This window comes from Polypterus senegalus, chromosome 4 (assembly GCF_016835505.1).
Source record: "Polypterus senegalus isolate Bchr_013 chromosome 4, ASM1683550v1, whole genome shotgun sequence".
Lineage (NCBI taxonomy): Eukaryota > Metazoa > Chordata > Cladistia > Polypteriformes > Polypteridae > Polypterus > Polypterus senegalus.
In genome coordinates, this window is record NC_053157.1 from 6,697,800 (window position 1) to 6,712,639 (window position 14,840).

The following is a 14,840-nucleotide window of genomic DNA, read 5'->3' on the forward strand; positions in this document are numbered from 1 at the left end:
ACCTCTGAACCACCATGTTGCATACATGATATATAATATGTAATCAAAACATTTCTTTTAATGTAAAATAACAAAATTATCAGTTTTGCAAATTAAAATATATTCCTGTTTTTATTAGAATACGGATTGATTAAAATATCAATGATCATTCATCTCTTCCTTTTCTCAACTCAGTTTTTTGAAATGCTGCCAAATCCAACTCCACTTATTCATTGATTGACATCTTCTTTATTCTTTTCAGGTTCGGCCACAGGTACCATACCTTCCACAGTGCTTTCCTATTCAGATTATATCACCCGCCCAGAGGATCACACCAGCATCATCCGTTTTGACAAGGACGAAAGAGAGAAGGTGTGCCGAGTGATCATCATCGATGACTCACTATATGAAGAAGATGAGTTTTTTAACGTTACTCTGAGCATGCCCATGGGTGGAAAAATCAGTGCAAACTACCCCAGTGCCAAAGTGATCATTGCAGCAGACAATGATGATGGTAAGTCTTTTTATTTCATTGTATTATTTTGCTTTACTTTGGATTAATCTTTGTTACAAACTAGCACTATAGTGACAAAACCTGTGTGATCTGCAAAAGCCTAATGACATAGGAGCTAGACTGGCACAGAGCAGAAAGGGCGGCCAGTGGCAAAAAGGGGTAAGCCGAGGGGCTATTCAACTATCCAATAGTACATGTGGGTGTTAGGGGACCATAAGAACAGTGGAAGTGGTAGCTCTGAGGCCAGGGATCTGCACTGGCAATCGTAAGGTTGCCGGTTCAAATCCCACAAATGCCAATTGGGACTCTGCTCTGTTGGGCCCCTGAGCAAGGCCCTTAACCTGCAATTGCTGAGCGCTTTGAGTAGTGAGAAATGTGCTATATAAATGCAAAAGAATTATTATTATAAGAGCAGTGGTTCTAAAAAGTGATGTACAAGTGTGAGTCAAGTAGTCATCATGTCATCATGTCAATGCAAAGTGATGTGTAAATCACTTGGAAATATTGTCTCGTGACACTGTGACACACTTGTTTACTGGTTTTCTAGATAGATAGATAGATAGATAGATAGATATGAAAGGCACTATATAATAGATAGATAGATAGATAGATAGATAGATAGATAGATAGATAGATAGATAGATAGATAGATAGATAGATAGATATGAAAGGCACTATATAATAGATAGATAGATAGATAGATAGATAGATAGATAGATAGATAGATAGATAGATAGATAAAGGCACTATATAATAGATAGATAGATAGATAGATAGATAGATAGATAGATAGATAGATAGATAGATAGATACTTTATTAATCCCAAGGGGAAATTCCCATCCTCCAGCAGCAGCATACTGATAATAAACAATATTAAATATCAGAGTGATAACAATGCAGGTATAACAGACAATAACTTTGTATAATGTTAACGTTTACCCCCCCGGGTGAAATTGAAGAGTCTCATAGTGTGGGGTCTTCTCAGTCTGTCAGTGGAGCAGGATGGTGACAGCAGTCTGTGGCTGAAGCTGCTCCTCTGTCTGGAGATGATCCTGTTCAGTGGATTCTCCATGATTGACAGAAGTCTGCTCAGCACCCGTCGCTCTGCCACTAATGTCAAACTGTCCAGCTCCGTGCCTACAATAGAGCCTGCCTTCCCCACTAGTTTGTCCAGGCTCTTCTTTATGCTGCCTGCCCAGCACACCACCGTGTAGAAGAGGGCTCTCGCCACAACTGTCTGATAGAACATCTGCAGTATCTTATTACAGATGTTGAAGGTCGCCAGCCTTCTAAGGAAGTATAGTCGGCTCTGTCCTCTCTTACACAGAACATCAGTATTGGCAGTCCAGTCCAGTTTATCATCCAGCTGCACTCCCAGGTATTTATAGGTCTGCACCCTCAGCACAGTCACCTCTGATAATCATGGGGTCCATGATGGGCCTGGGCCTACTAAAATCCACCACCAGCTCCTTGGTTTTGCTGGTGTTCAGTTGTAGATGGTTTGAGTCGCACCATTTAACAAAGTCCTTGATTAGGTTCCTATACTCCTCCTCCTGCCCACTCCTGATGCAGCCCACCATAGCAGTGTCATCAGTGAACTTTTGCACGTGGCAGGACTCCGAGTTGTATTCAAAATCTGATGTATGTTGGCTGAACAGGACTGGAGAAAGTCCAGTCCCCTGCGGCGATCCTGTGCTGCTGACCACAATGTCAGACCTGCAGTTCCCGAGATGCACATACTGAGGTCTGTCTGTAAGATAGTCCACGATCCACCAATGCCACCAGGTGTGAATCTACTCCCATCTCAGTCAGCTTGTCCCGGAGGAGCAGAGGTTGGATGGTGTTGAAGGTGCTAGAGAAGTCCAGAAACATAATTCTTACAGCATCACTGCCTCTGTCCAAGTGGGAGAGGGATCGATGTATCATATAGACGATGGCATCCTCCGCTCCCACCTTCTCCTGGTATGCGAACTGCAGAGGGTCGAGGGTGTGGAAGACCTGTGGCCTCAGGTGATGAAGCAGCAGCCGCTCCATGGTCTTCATCACATGTGACAAAAACTAAGGAGGATGAGTCACGTTAAATTAAAACTAAGGCAAAATAATTTAATTAGCAGCAAAACCTGGTCACTAATTAAGTAGATAGTTAGAATGAAAACCTGCAGCCACTGCGGCCCTCCAGGACTGGAGTTCGACACCCCGGCCTATAGAATGAGCCGTAGCCACATTATTGTTTAACTGGAAGGATGGGCATTAAGAGCATTCGGATCTGTTAAAGTGGCCACTTAATGAGTATGAAACACATTGTATCATAAATACATACTGCTTAACATAGCTACATACACAGAAGATAAATGTTGATAGATTAATAGGAATAGGAATGTATAATAGATGTGGCAGGTGCTATATAATTTGCAACATAAAAGTGCAGATAGACAGAAAGTGCCACAAGCAATTTTTACACACAATTAACTTGCTTCCTTTAATTTAATACCCTCATTATTATTAATGAAATGCCTGCCGTGTACCTCTGATGTGAAGCAATCGTTAAGATCACCCAAGAGCCCAACACACAGAAGGCCATTGTGTGTGCAGGCGCCCTTTAAAAAAAAAAGCGAGGCGACAGGTGGGGGGGGCAGTGGCAGCGAGGGCGGCATTGGGGTTAAGTTGCTTACAAGCTGCTAACTCAAAAGGAAACGAGGGCCCAGCAAAATGAAGTGACTTTGTGAATGGGCTTCTTTTAGAGTACAAAGGTTTTGGAAACCAGAGCTGATTACTTAAGGAAATTAACGTAACTTGCAATTAAAGGGGGATTCAAAAGCAGGAAGATTAATGGACGGCATCTAATCACTGTTTGCATTGGACAAATTGTCCATTTCCTCCTGCCTTCAAACATAATAGAATACAAAGAACGAGAAGAGGTCAGAGGTTAGACATGGGCACAGGCTTTGGTGCACCTCTGCTCTTCTTAGTTATTCCTGGTGCAGTTGTCGAGGACTCTTCTCTTTGCTGACGTTTTTTATCTTTAACCTTCTGTTTTCTAAGTATTGAAGCACACAGTTAAAAGGACTTTGAAGATTTGGAGCTTTTCTTTAATCTGGGGTGGCGCAGTGGGTAGCGCTGCTGCCTCGCAGTTAGGAGACCCAGGTTCGCTTCCCGGGTCCTCCCTGCGTGGAGTTTGCATGTTCTCCCCGTGTCTGCGTGGGTTTCCTCTGGGCACTCCGGTTTCCTCCCACGGTCCAAAGACATGCAGGTTAGGTGGATTGGCGATTCTAAATTGGCCCTGGTGTGTGTCCTGCAGTGGGTTGGCACCCTACCCAGGATTGGTCCGTGCCCTGTGTTGGCTGAGATTGGCTCCAGCAGACCCCCGTGACCCTGTGTTGGGATTCAGTGGGTTGGCAAATGGATGGATGGATAGATAGAATTTAGTCGTGTATCTTCCTCACAGATCCAGACATTTTCGATTTTTGTCAGAGTTTGGTCAAAATCTGTGTGGAGTTTAACATTCTCCCTTTGTCTGTATGGATTTTCTCCAAGTGCTCATTTCATCTCCGAGGCATACATTTTAGGATATTTGGTGACACTACATTAGTCCATTTGAGTGAGAACACATTTATGTATGATTGTGCCCTATGATGCATTTGGCATAAATTCAAGTTCAGTCCTACCCTTGGGCCCCGCCAGGGACCACGAAATGCAAGAGTGTGTCACAATAAGCAGACACAAACGTCGAAAAAAGGCATATCGTTCCCTGGCAGTAGAAGGGTATAAGTTATGCCACTGATGTGCATAGAGCCGAGTTCAATACAGAACTGTTGGTATGGAGGGAAGATGACGGCTTTAAAGGCCAGAACAGGAAATGAAGTCATCTAGGGCGGAACTGGAAGGGTCCTCCTCCGTAGGCTCAGACCCAGATGTGACGTCATCAAAAGGGTCTTCGTCCATGGATTCTGGGCCGAAAGTGACATCATCAGCGGCCCCATAACCGGAAGTGACGTCATCAGGGTCAGGCGGAATTTCCCGTTATCGGCCTGCAGGAAAGCATGAACAAGAGTTAGTGCACTCCGCCACCCCCTGCTCTGGTGTGTAGAATTACTTAAGTTCAGGCCCTTCAGCTGTGACACGAGAAAAATGGATGGATAACCGGCACTTTAGTTTTCGCATTAGTGCTTGTGACGGTCCAGGTTGGCAACTCTCAGACCTGGAACCATCGGTGATATGTCCAAGGATGGACCAGGCAAACGAGGACACATACAGTCAAGAGGTGGTGAAAAGGGCTTTGTGCTTTTACTAGAAACCTGAGTTCAAGACCCCATAGTGCATAGTCAATAAATAAATAATGTATCCATCATAAAACCAGGTGGGCGTCACGGTGGCGCAGTGGTAGCGCTGCTGCCTCGCAGTTGGGAGACCCGGGTGGAGTTTGCATGTTCTCCCCGTGTCTGCGTGGGTTTCCTCCGGGTGCTCCGGTTTCCTCCCACAATCAAAGACATGCAGGTTAGGTGGATTGGCGATTCTAAATTGGCCCTAGTGTGTGCTTGGTGTGTGGGTGTGTTTGTGTGTGTCCTGCGGTGGGTTGGCACCCTGCCCAGGATTGGTTCCTGCCTTGTGCCCTGTGTTGGCTGGGATTGGCTCCAGCAGACCCCCGTGACCCTGTATTCGTATTCAGCGGGTTGGAAATGGGTGGGGTGGGGTGGGTAAAACCAGGTGTTCAGATGGAGATTAAAATCCATCCATCCATTATCCAACCCACTATATCCTAACTTACAGGATCATGGGGGTCTGCTGGAGCCAATCCCAGCCAACACAGGGCGCAAGGCAGGGAACAAACCTCGGGCAGGGTGCCAGCCCACCACAGGGCACACACACACACACCAGGGACAATTTAGGATTGCCAATGCACCTAACCTGCATGTCTTTAGACTGTGGGAGGAAACCGGGAGAACGTGCAAACTCCACGCAGGGAGGACCCAGGAAGTGAACCCAGGTCTCCTAAATGCGAGGCAACAGCGCTACCACTGCGCCACCGTGCCGCCCAAGATTAAAATCAATAAGTAAAAATAATAATCCAATAAAATTGAGGTTAAAATCCATGCCAGGATGTGCACCGAAGCTCGGTGCTTCCCTTCACAACTGACATCTCCGCTGCTCCCTATTCAGATCTATAAGAAAATACTGTATCTGTACAGCCTGCAGCCTCCACCCTGGAGTTCCAAGTAAGTGGAGTTGACTCCAGTGGGTGGTTCATGTAGGCGGAGTTGACTCTAATGGGCACCAACAGAGTCTCGCTGCAGACCTCCAGAGTGCCACTCAGTTACACTACGGTTAAGACTGGGATTGTGTGAGGGTGGTCTGACTCAAATAATGCCAAATACATGTCAAGTAAGTTAACTCTACCTACTTGGAGCTCCAGGGTGGAGGCTCTGGTTTAAAGAGATACCTGACTCGCAACAAGCAACGTCTACTGACAAAAGCAGTCAACTCTCTCCCGGCCCATGTCCCTTGCTGCTATCCTTTGGCTTCCACTGGGACTTGGTCCCTCTCCCATCTGCTGCCACCACACGGCCTTAAGGTGAGAGCCTAAGCGCTCTGCTAGAGCGACCACGCGACTCAAAGACCTCATCTGTTTCCTGCTCCAACTCAGAAATGCATTAGTAAGTCCATCCATCCATTGTCCAACCCGCTATATCCTAACTACAGGGTCCCAGCCAACACAGGGCACAAGGCAGGAAACAAACCCTGAGTAGGGCGCCAGCCCACCACGGGGCACACGCACATACACACACCCACACACCAAGCACACACTAGGGACAATTTAGGATCGCCAATGCACCTAACCTGCATGTCTTCGGGACTGTGGGAGGAAACCCAACGCAGACACGGGGAGAACATGCAAACTCCACGCAGCGCTACCCACTGCGCCACCGTGCCGCCCACATTAGTAAGGCCTCGTCAGGAATACTGTGTGCAGATCTGGTAAATAAAGTAGAATAAAACACTGTTCAGAGAAGATCAATCAAGGGCAACTCGGATTTGAAGGTTATAGCACAACCTGAAAGGTTTGGGGGGAACACCTTTGAAAAGAAAAGGCCTTTCGGACATCTTCAGAATTCAGTAAATCAGTAACGTCGAGTAACAAATAGTGTCCTCAATGAATCTGCAGCAAAAACAGGTCACGAATTAAGAAAAGGGTTAGAATGAAAACCTGCAGCCACTGCGGCCCACCAGCACTGGAGTTTGAGATGCCTGCTATAGACAATAAATACGCAGTCAATAACCAAGTGAGTGTTATAAACACACAGGCAGCTAACCACTGCGCCGGCATGTTTCTGTGGTCGCACAGTAGCGTGAACACAATCCACACAGAAATGTTGGAACACCTACAGGGTCGTACCGTTTAATTCTCTAAACACAGCCAAACGAAACAAATGCGTGATGGCGTTTCAGAACTGAAACATATAGACTGTATATAATGCTGATCAATCGAGCAGGCCTTGTCTTTTTGTGTGTCTGGCTTGACTCAAAGTGAAATGCCACCACCCATGGATGCCCGGCTTTATAAGACCTAGCCCAGAAGGCACGGAGTCAGTTGCCCTCATGAGGTGTCTTCTGGGAGCTCTGTGGAGGTAGAAACAAGTGACATAGCTAGCAACAGCACCCTCTCTCATTTTGGAGTGGTATTACATGCCTCAGCTGATCCCAGAAGGTCTCACGTGCAATGGAAAAACCTAGCAACTGCCATATTTTTTTTTTCTCAAAATTGAGTTTTATTAGTTTTTGGAATTACTAGGTCTTTCCTGATGTTATAAGGTAGGGGTGATGGCCAAATATGTCTTCATTCCAGTTATAGCACAATGGAAAGAGCTGGTATGTATGCTCTATTTTACATACTGCAAGACAAGCAGACCACCTACCAATGAAAACGTCAGATTGCGATCACATGACTTAAAAGCTGCGACTGCGTGATTTCAATGACCGGTGTGTGATAAAAACCAATACTGTGTACGTGAAGCTCGGGAAAAATGAAATCTAGAGATCATTAAGTATAGGAGCGACAAATACTTGAAGGTTGGACATGTGAGGTTTTCCCATAGTTGGTGAGAGGTGACCCTCTGACACAAATGCCCGACACTTCCCATCATGGAGTGTTACTGTGAAGAAGTAGTAAAAGTAAGAACTGAAGAAGAATTAAAAGTAAGGCAGTTGGGCCCTCTAGTGGCTAAAGTTTAAAAGCATAAACCACAAAAAATGTTGTGTTAATGTTAACCACTTATTGATGCCAAGCCTGCCAGTGATCACACTGTAGAAAGAAGGCAAAAGAAAGAGTACTGTCTGTGGTGGGCTGGCGCCCTGCCCTGGGTTTGTTTCCTGCCTTGCGCCCTGTGTTGGCTGGGATTGGCTCCAGCAGACCCCCGTGACCCTGTAGTTAGGATATAGCGGGTTGGATAATGGATGGATGGATGAAACAGTACAGTACGTATTAAGCAGCTTGTGATTTTGTTCACTAAGGAAAGATGCTAAGTAAGTAAACTGCGTTTATTATGCATGTGCATAATTTAATCTGCTGCTACTCGGCTGTTTAGAAATTTGTTAAAACATATTTCATTTTGGGATGATATGTCCAATTGAAATACATTATACAAAACTAAATGTGAGTCAGCATGTCCCATTATGGTTACGTCGCTGGAGATTAAACTTCTGTCCTCACCGCTGACTCACAATGTGATAACTGAACATAATCAACCCTCGAGGTTGCTGGATATCATGGCCGGCCTGTCCACTGGTACTGTGAGTGCTGTGCAGAGTGGAGGAGGCAGACCCTCTGTGTATTTCCCAGTTGATTCTGGGGTCCGTCAGCGGTGTGTTCTGCTCCTACTCTGTTCTCTACTTGTATGGACTGGGTGTTGTTCAGGGTCGTGGGGTCCAGCATCTGTTGGTGAAGAAAGATTCACGGATCTTGACTTTGCTGACGATGCTGTGATCTTCGCGGAACCAATGGAGGCTCTGATCGGGGGTCTCGAGAGAGGAGTCTGAGTGTCTGGGCTTGCGAGTGTCCTAATAAAAAACCAAGATCAGGCCTTTAATGACCTCGTGGGCACGGCCATCAGCAGGGTGTCTGTCTGTTTGCGGAGAGAGTGTCGACCTCATCGAGACGTTTACTGACCTCAGCATGTCTCTGGTGATTCTTCCTGTGAAGTCAGTAGACGGATTGGGAGAGCATGGGGGGTCATGAGGACGGCGGAAAGGGGTGTGTGGTGCTACCGATATCTCTGCAAAAGGACGAAAGTCCAAGTCTTTAGAGTCCTGGTGCTTCCTGTCTTGCTATATGGTTGCGAGACATGGACGCTGTCCAGTGACCTGAGATGAAGACTGCACTCCTTTGGTACTGTGGCTCTCCGGAAAATCCTTGGGTGCCGTTGGTTTGACTTTGTGTTGCACATGGAGTCCCGAATGAGGCACATGACCTGCATTGTGAGGGAGCGTCAGTTACGGCACTACGGTCATGTGGAGCCATTACCCGAGGGTGATCCCGCTTGTAAGATCCTCATTTGTTGGGGACCCGAGTAGCTGGACCAGGCCAAGGGGTCGCCCACGTAACACCTGGCTGCGGCAGATAGAGGGTCATTTCCAGAGGGTGGGACTGGACCGTGTGTCTGCCTGGGGGGGGTTGCCAACACTATCCCGAGTTGTTTCGTCGTGTGGTGGGTGCGACAACAAGCTGTACCAGTGCTGGCTTCCCAACTTGACTTGACTTGCTTTAACTGTAAAAATAAATACATTTCTAAAGATCTGCAAACAATTTAGTACTGAGCAAAGCACTTGTCATGATAGGTTAATAGGGTCATTTAACTCTTTTAGGGCGGATGTCGACTTTTGTCAACAGGAGGGATTGAGGGTGGTGATCAACTGTAAACGGTGACAAAACCCACCGTGATGTTTTAGTTTGACCCGCTTGGCTAGAAGTAAAGTTAGCTTGGTTGGTCTGACTGAGATTCCCTGTGCCCGCATGAGTAGTGAAGAGCAAACAACAGCAAAAATGGTATCGTCATCTGGCGAGAGATCAAAACGAAAATACTCAGTGGATGACGTTTTGTAAATTATCACTGAATTGGACTCTGACTTGTTGGACTCCGAATTTGATGCAAGTGATCTGGAGATCGAGATCAAAAATGAAAGTGACCGGTCCCCAGCTGATTGTGGTGCTCAACACATGCCTATAGCTGATGCAATGTTCGCCTGGGTAGACCATCACTTGGAGGAACAAACCAGATTGCATTGCACTGCGACCGTGACTTCCGCTACCACCCCTGCCATGCAAAGACAACTTGGCAGCCAGCCTGCCTTACGGCTCAGCTCCTTTTTCACCACGACAGACCGATGCAGAGCCCGCATCACTGTGGATGCCGCACCAATCCGCCTGTCGATCTCACGCTCCATTCTTCCCTCACTCGTGAACAAGACCCCAAGATACTTGAGCTCCTCCACTTGGGGCAGGATCTCGCTCCCAACCCTGAGAGGGCACTCCACCCTTTTCCGGCCGAGGACCATGGTCTCGGATTTGGAGGTGCTGATTCCCATCCCAGCCGCTTCACACTCGGCTGCGAACCGATCCAGAGAGAGCTGAAGATCACGGCCTGACGAAGCAAACAGAACAACATCATCTGCAAAAAGCAGTGACCCAATCCTGAGTGCACCAAACCGGACCCCCTCAACACCCTGGCTGCACCTAGAAATTCTGTCCATAAAAGTTATGAACAGAATCGGTGACAAAGGGCAGCCCTGGCGGAGTCCAAGTCTCACTGGAAATGGGCTCGACTTACTGCCGGCAATGCAGGCTCTGACACTGGTTGTACAGGGATTGAACAGCTCTTATTAGGGGGTCCGGTACCCCATACTCCCGGAGCACCCCCCACAGGATTCCCCGAGGGACACGGTCGAACGCCTTTTCCAAGTCCACAAAAATCATGTCAACTGGTTGGGCAAACTCCCATGCACCCTCCAGGACCCTGCTAAGGGTGTAGAGCTGGTCCACTGTTCCACGACCAGGACAAAAACCACACTGTTCCTCCTGAATCTGAGGTTCAACTATCTGACAGACCCTCCTCTCCAGGACCCCCAAATAGACTTTTCCAGGGATGCTGAGGAGTGCGATCCCTCTGTAGTTGGAACACACCCTCCGGTCCCGTTTCTTAAAGAGGGGGACCACCACCCCGGTCTGCCAATCCAGAGACACTGTCTCCGATGTCCATGCGATGTTGAAGAGACGTGTCAATCAAGACAGTCCTACAACATCCAGAGCCTTGAGGAACTCCGGGCGTATCTCATCCACCCCCAGGGCCCTGCCACCAAGGAGTTTTTTGACCACCTCGGTGACCTCAGTCCCAGAGATGGGAGAGCCCACCTCTGAGTCCCCAGGCTGTGCTTCCTCATTGGATGGCATGTTAGTGGGATTGAGGAGGTCTTCGAAGTACCCCCCCCACCGACCCACAACATCCCGAGTCGAGGTCAGCAGCGCACCATCCCCACCATATACGGTGTTGACACTGCACTGCTTCCCCCTCCTGAGATGCCGGATGGTGGACCAGAATCTTCTTGAAGCCGTCCGAAAGTCGTTCTCCATGGCCTCCCCAAACTCCTCCAATGCCCGAGTTTTTGCCTCAGCAACCACCAAAGCCGCATTACGCTTGGCCTGCCGGTACCTATCAGCTGCCTCCAGAGTCCCACAGGACAAAAGGGCTTGTTCAGCTTGACGGCATCCCTCACCGCCGGTGTCCCCCAATGGGTTCGGGGATTGCCTCCATGACAGGCACTGACCACCTTACGGTCACAGCTCCGGTCAGCTGCCTCAACAACAGAGGCACGGAACGTGGCCCATTCGGACTCGATGCCCCCCCACCTCCCTCTGGACGTGGTCGAGGTGGGAGTTGAAGCTACTTCTGACAGGGGACTCTGCCAGCCATTCCCAGCAGACCCTCACAATGCGTTTGGGCCTACCAGTATTCAGTATTCAGTAGCGTCTAAATGTCGAGATCCTCTATTTCATTATATTTCTTATTTTGTTATATCTTTTAAAAATGTTGCCACTGTTGTCTTGGGGTCAAACTTGTGAAACTGTCGCAAGTAGAACGTTTTTAAGTAGGGGTTCACAAACAACATTAAGGCTTACAATCACAGCTTAGTGAGGTTCATGTAATACCATGTGACGACAGTGACAAATGGATCCTGTGTGGCATTCCATGCAGCTTGTTTTGTTGACTTTTGTTTTGTTTTGTTGACCTGCTGCACATATTTAACAATGCATTTAGCAGGTAAGGTATGTCTGCCTGGGGTCGACTCAAAAGCTGACTGACCCCCAGAGGGCCTTTAGAAGGACAGGCTGAATTCAAGAATTAGTTTCAGTTTTCTTTGGAGAAAAGAAGGTTATCCCCATTGGAATGGCCTGGCCAATGAGAGATTAGGTCCCGAGGCCACACAAGCTATAGGTCTCCAGGTGAGCCAGGAGAAGCCCCCTGAGTATCCTGTCAATCCGCACGTCTATTTAAGTGAGAGCTGCTGACATGTCTCCACGGGCCCTTGCGCTTCCCGAAAAAAACGTTATTGACAAATATTAAGCTTCTGACATCAGATAGCCCTGAAACCGGAGGCTTGCTGACAAAAGTGTGCATTTTTTCTACCCCTGGGAAGGGCTGTGTTTGGTAATGAACTGAAGAGGTGATGAAAGGAGCCGGTTAAAGTGGGATGAAGGGATTAAAGTTTTGGATGAGAGTTTGAAACCCTTTGGATGAAAATAATTTCCAGTTATGCGTCTTGTATACGCGTCAGTAAAAGTGCCATTTAAATAGAAAGGTTACACAAGGCATTCTAATACGTATGTTTCACCACTAATCTTAATATGGTATTTATTAGTGCTGTTGCCTCATATCCCCAGAAAAAGACATTTAAATCCCACTGTCTGTATGGAGCTGGTGTGGTCTCCCTACATCTGCTGGGCTTTCCTGACCATTTATAGCTGTCACATGTGCAGTCAGAGCTGGCCATTCCATTACGGGACATGGGCCGCCTAGGGCGCCGTTATATGAAGGGTGGCATTTGTGAACGTTTAGGGGTGTACGCCCCAGATGACCACTGACAACCGCCCTGGGTCATTTGTGTGCCCACTCCGGACACCGAGGGGTTACAACAACAACTACATTTATTTATATCGCACATTTTCATACAAACAGCAGCTCAAAGTGCTTTACATAATAAAGAATAGGAAAATAAAAGACAGAATAAGAAAATAAAATACTGTAAGTCAACATTAATTAACATCGAATAAGAGTAAGGTCCAATGGCCAGGGTGGACAGAAAAAACAAAAATAAAACTCCAGACCGCTGGAGAAAAAAATAAAATCTGTAGGGATTCCAGACCATGAGACCGCCCAGTCCCCTCTGGGCATTCTACCTAACATAAATCATACAGTCCTCTTTGGATTTAGGGTTCTCACGGAAGGACTTGATGATGATGGTCACGTAGACTTCTGCCTTTTAATCCATCCATCATTGTTGGAGCATCATGAAGCTTTGAGTAGGTGGAGGTGACGCAGGAACAGAGAAAGAAACAGAAGAGAGAGTTGTGGTCAATACGGATTTTAGAGCCACCATGAATAGTTATTGTGATGAATTGAACATACAGAGTATCAGGATTAAGTTAAATTGAAGTTATAAAAAGGCCATGTTAAAGTAATGTGTTGTCAGCAGTGTTTTAAAGTGCTCTACTGTATCAGCCTGGCGAATTCCTATTGGCAGGCTATTCCAGATTTTAGGTGTATAGCAGCAGAAGGCCGCCGCCTCACCACTTCTTTTAAGTTTTGTTCTTGGAATTCTAAGGAGACACTCATTTGAGGATCTGAGGTTACGATTTGGAATATAAGGTGTCAGACATTCCGATATATAAAATGGGGCGAGATTATTTAAGGCTTTATAAACCATAAGCAGAATTTTAAAGTCAATCCTGAATGACACAGGTAACCAGTGTAGTGACATCAAAACTGGTGTGATGTGTTCGGATTTTCTTTTCCTAGTTAGGATTCTAGCAGCTGCATTCTGCACTCATTGTCACTGATTTATGTCTTTTTTGGGTAGTCCTGAGAGGAGTGCGTTACAGTAATCTAGTCGACTGAAAACAAACGCGTGAACTAATTTCTCAGCATCTTTCAGTGATATAAGAGGTCTAACTTTACTTATGTTTCTTAAGTGAAAAAATGCTGTCCTAGTGATCTGATTAATATGTGATTTAAAATTCAGATTACAGTTAACAATCACCCCTAAGCTTTTTACCTCCATCTTGACTTTTAATCCTAATGTATCCAGTTTATTTCTAATAGCCTCATTGTATACATTATTACTGATCACTAAAATTTCAGTTTTCTCTTTATTTAACTTGAGAAAATTACTATTCATCCATTCTGAGATACAAGTCAGACATTTTGTTAGTGAATCAATAGAATCGGGGTCATCAGGAGCTATTGATAAGTACAGCTGTGTGTCATCAGCATAGCTGTGGTAGCTCACGTTGTGCCCTGAGATAATCTGACCTAACGGAAGCATGTAGATTGAGAAGAGCAGCGGACCCAGGATAGAGCCTTGTGGAACACCATATAGGATATCATGTGATGATGTGGGTTAGGCCGTCAAACTATCAATATAAAGAGTATGCGCTCATCAAAGTTTGACTATTTTCGGTCTCGGTGTCCGGAGTGCGCACACCTTCAGAAACGGTGCTCCTTTGTGTAAAATACATACCTCGGACATTAACATCAAACTGAGGAGTGTGTGTGTGTGTGTGTGTGTGTAGGGGTACATCAGCTGTGGTGTCCCTTGCATGGTGTCCCTTCTGTGTCGATAGCACAAACAGTGCCTCTTTGCCAGTGACGCGCGGTGAGGTTCATGGCTGGTGAGGCACCGACTCCTTCAGAGTGAGATTTACAAATATACGAACCCAAAAGAGCAGCTTATTGTCTATTCAACTGGCAGCCAGCATGCACACGGACTACTGGTTATGTTTCATATCTCATCAGCATTCTTTACACACACAGGTAAGGCGCATATTTGGCTAAGAAATAACGTTACATTTATAGAGAGAGCGGAGAGAGCGCATTTGCTCCTCACACTCCATTTGTTATAAATTTCCCGTTGCAATTCCACAATTCATACTCATTCAATACAAATGAAAGTATAGAGAGGTGTACAAAATAAAAATCAGATTTCAATTTTGACCTTAATTGAAATATTTAGTTGTTTTAAAAGCTTTTAATTCTGATGCTTTAATCAATTTAAATGCAGACTGTTCAACAAAAGGATAACAAG

At 46.3% G+C, this 14,840-nt stretch overlaps 1 protein-coding gene across 1 annotated transcript in view; it reads left to right on the forward strand.

Moving 5' to 3' along the window:
* Positions 1-14,840, forward strand: part of frem3 (Fras1 related extracellular matrix 3) — a 205,632-nt gene that overhangs the window by 135,252 nt on the left and 55,540 nt on the right. Inside the window, exon 6 of the mRNA XM_039750203.1 lies at positions 242-493. Within this exon, the coding sequence (XP_039606137.1) occupies positions 242-493 (252 nt within the window). The remainder of the gene's footprint in view (positions 1-241; positions 494-14,840) is intronic.